The sequence below is a fragment of the Chenopodium album genome, chromosome 14 (assembly GCF_948465745.1).
Source record: "Chenopodium album chromosome 14, dcCheAlbu1.1, whole genome shotgun sequence".
In the NCBI taxonomy this organism is placed as follows: Eukaryota; Viridiplantae; Streptophyta; class Magnoliopsida; order Caryophyllales; family Amaranthaceae; genus Chenopodium; species Chenopodium album.
This window is the reverse complement of record NC_137847.1, coordinates 53120438-53122628: the sequence shown is the minus strand read 5'-3', so window position 1 is coordinate 53122628 and position 2191 is coordinate 53120438. Positions and strand designations below refer to the sequence as shown.

General features: G+C 38.7%; 1 protein-coding gene across 1 annotated transcript; it reads left to right on the top strand.

The window, feature by feature from the left end:
- The first annotated feature begins 601 nt into the window (after positions 1–601).
- LOC145578368 (uncharacterized) lies at positions 602–1657 on the top strand. Its single transcript, XM_081635698.1, has one exon. It carries the CDS (start codon positions 602–604, stop codon positions 1655–1657), a length of 1056 nt encoding a protein of 351 aa, XP_081491824.1.
- The last annotated feature ends 534 nt before the right edge of the window (positions 1658–2191 follow it).

Here is a 2191-nt window from a genome sequence, read left to right as displayed (position 1 = left end):
GATAATGAAAATATATAAATGTATGATGTGCATTGGATGGAAAATTAATTGACTTAATGCGAGAGGTTTCCACGAGTAATAATTTGGTTTGGACCCATAAAAGGCCCACTAATAGGTCTATATATAAGAATACGTTATAAGAATGTATAAAAAATGGATTAATGGTAGTTACAAGCCTATCGTATAATGAGGCCAACTACAGCTCAAGGGCACTTCAGTCATAGCAGCTGATATTGTGATATTTTCCATGTTGATTGTATTGTTGCTAGCCAATGATTAGCTGTAGAATATGGCTATTATTTTTGTCCTGTAGTGTGTATATATGCTGCTGTACTCAGTCCTTGGAAATCAATGAGCAATGACCTAATATTCCCTCTATTCTCTCTGCCTCTTTTCTCTCTATTCTCTCTGCATATCTGAGCAAATCCTCTTGCATCTATTTCGTTCATATTACTCTTCATGGTATCAGAGCCATCGATGCAACATCAGGAATTATCAGCTCAGTTTTTTGGTCTGCTCATTTGTTAAACAATTTCTTTCCTTCTGCTCCTTGTTATCTCAGTCTTTCTTCTCTAAAAATTGAATCTTTCTTTCTTCAACAATGGCTGCTGATACATCCAGTCCATTGTATTTACATCCTAATGATGGATCTTACTCCATCACTGTAGACAAGCTTACAGGAGCAGCTGACTACAGATCTTGGAGAAGATCAATGGAAATAGCTCTTTCTTCAAAAAAGAAACTGGGATTTGTGACATGCACCATACTTAGATTTTCTTATGCAGCAAGAACAGCTCAGACAGAACAATGGGATACCTGTAATGCCATGGTAATTTCTTGGATCCATGCTAGTCTTTCAGACACCATAAAAAAATCTGTTCTTTACATTAATACTGCTAGAGAAACTTGGGTGCATCTTGAAAAACGATTTAGTATGTCTAATGGATCTAGGAAGTATAGATTAAACAAAGACATATATAACATGAAACAGAACAATGAATCTGTCAATGTTTATTATACTGGTATGACAAGTCTGTGGGAGGAACTTGATGCTATGAACATATTACCAACTGTTACTGACCCTAACCAAGAAGTGAGAACTTTGCTGAATGTAATTGCTAAGCTGCAAGAAGAGAGCAGATTATTTCAGTTTCTCAATGGTTTAGATGACTGTTTTGCTCCTATGAGAAGTCATATATTGATGTTAACTCCCCTCCCTACTGTTGAGACTGCATGCTCAATGCTCCAGCAAGAAGAGAGTCAAAGAGAGGTGCTGGGCAAGTCTGATACAGACATATCAGCCATGTATGGCAGAAATTCTGGGTTTTCTAACAATCCAGGAAATTCTGCTACTTATGCACCCAACCCTGGTGCTGCTGTAAGAATAGCTGTCTGTAGTGCTTGTGGGAGGATAGGTCATGGACCAGAAAAATGCTGGACAGTTGTGGGTTATCCTGTCTGGCATCACAAGCACAAATCCAGCCATATCAAGCCAAATGCCAGGGCTTCTGATCACAGATGGAACACTCAGGTTCCCAAACTTGCTGTTGTAGCTCATACTGCTGGATCAAGCAGCTCCGAGACTATAACACTCACTCAAGCTCAGTTTCAGCAACTTCTGAATCATGTTCCTACAGCAAACTCAGCATTACACTAGAAAGGGAGTGATACAGATGAGGAATTAGAAAACTTCTCTGGCATGGTGTCCTGCTGTAATGCTGCTATTATATCCAATGAGTGGATAATTGACTCTGGAGCTTCTGACCACATGACATCCAACATTGCAAACATGGTGGATGTGCAGCCAGTTAATTCTAATCTCAAGATCAATCTACCAAATGGTGATAAGTCTGTAATTTCACACATTGGTAGTGTGGAGCTTCCTAATAGTTTGATGCTGAAAAATGTGTTGTGTGCTCCAAATTTCAAACACAACCTTCTCTCTGTCAATAAACTGATAAAAGATTCACATTGTGAAGTGAATTTCTTTGCTACTCATTGTGTGATCAAAGACCTGAAAACTAAGAAAATCAAAGGGGTGGGGAAGATGAAAAATGGACTGTACTACCTTGTGAATGATTTTTTTGCTCAAGATTGTGACATGAGCAAGACAGTAAAGGATGACAACAACCCTAAAGCCTTTGCAATGCCTTCCAAAGCTGATAATTTGTCCTTTGCTGTATGGCATCAC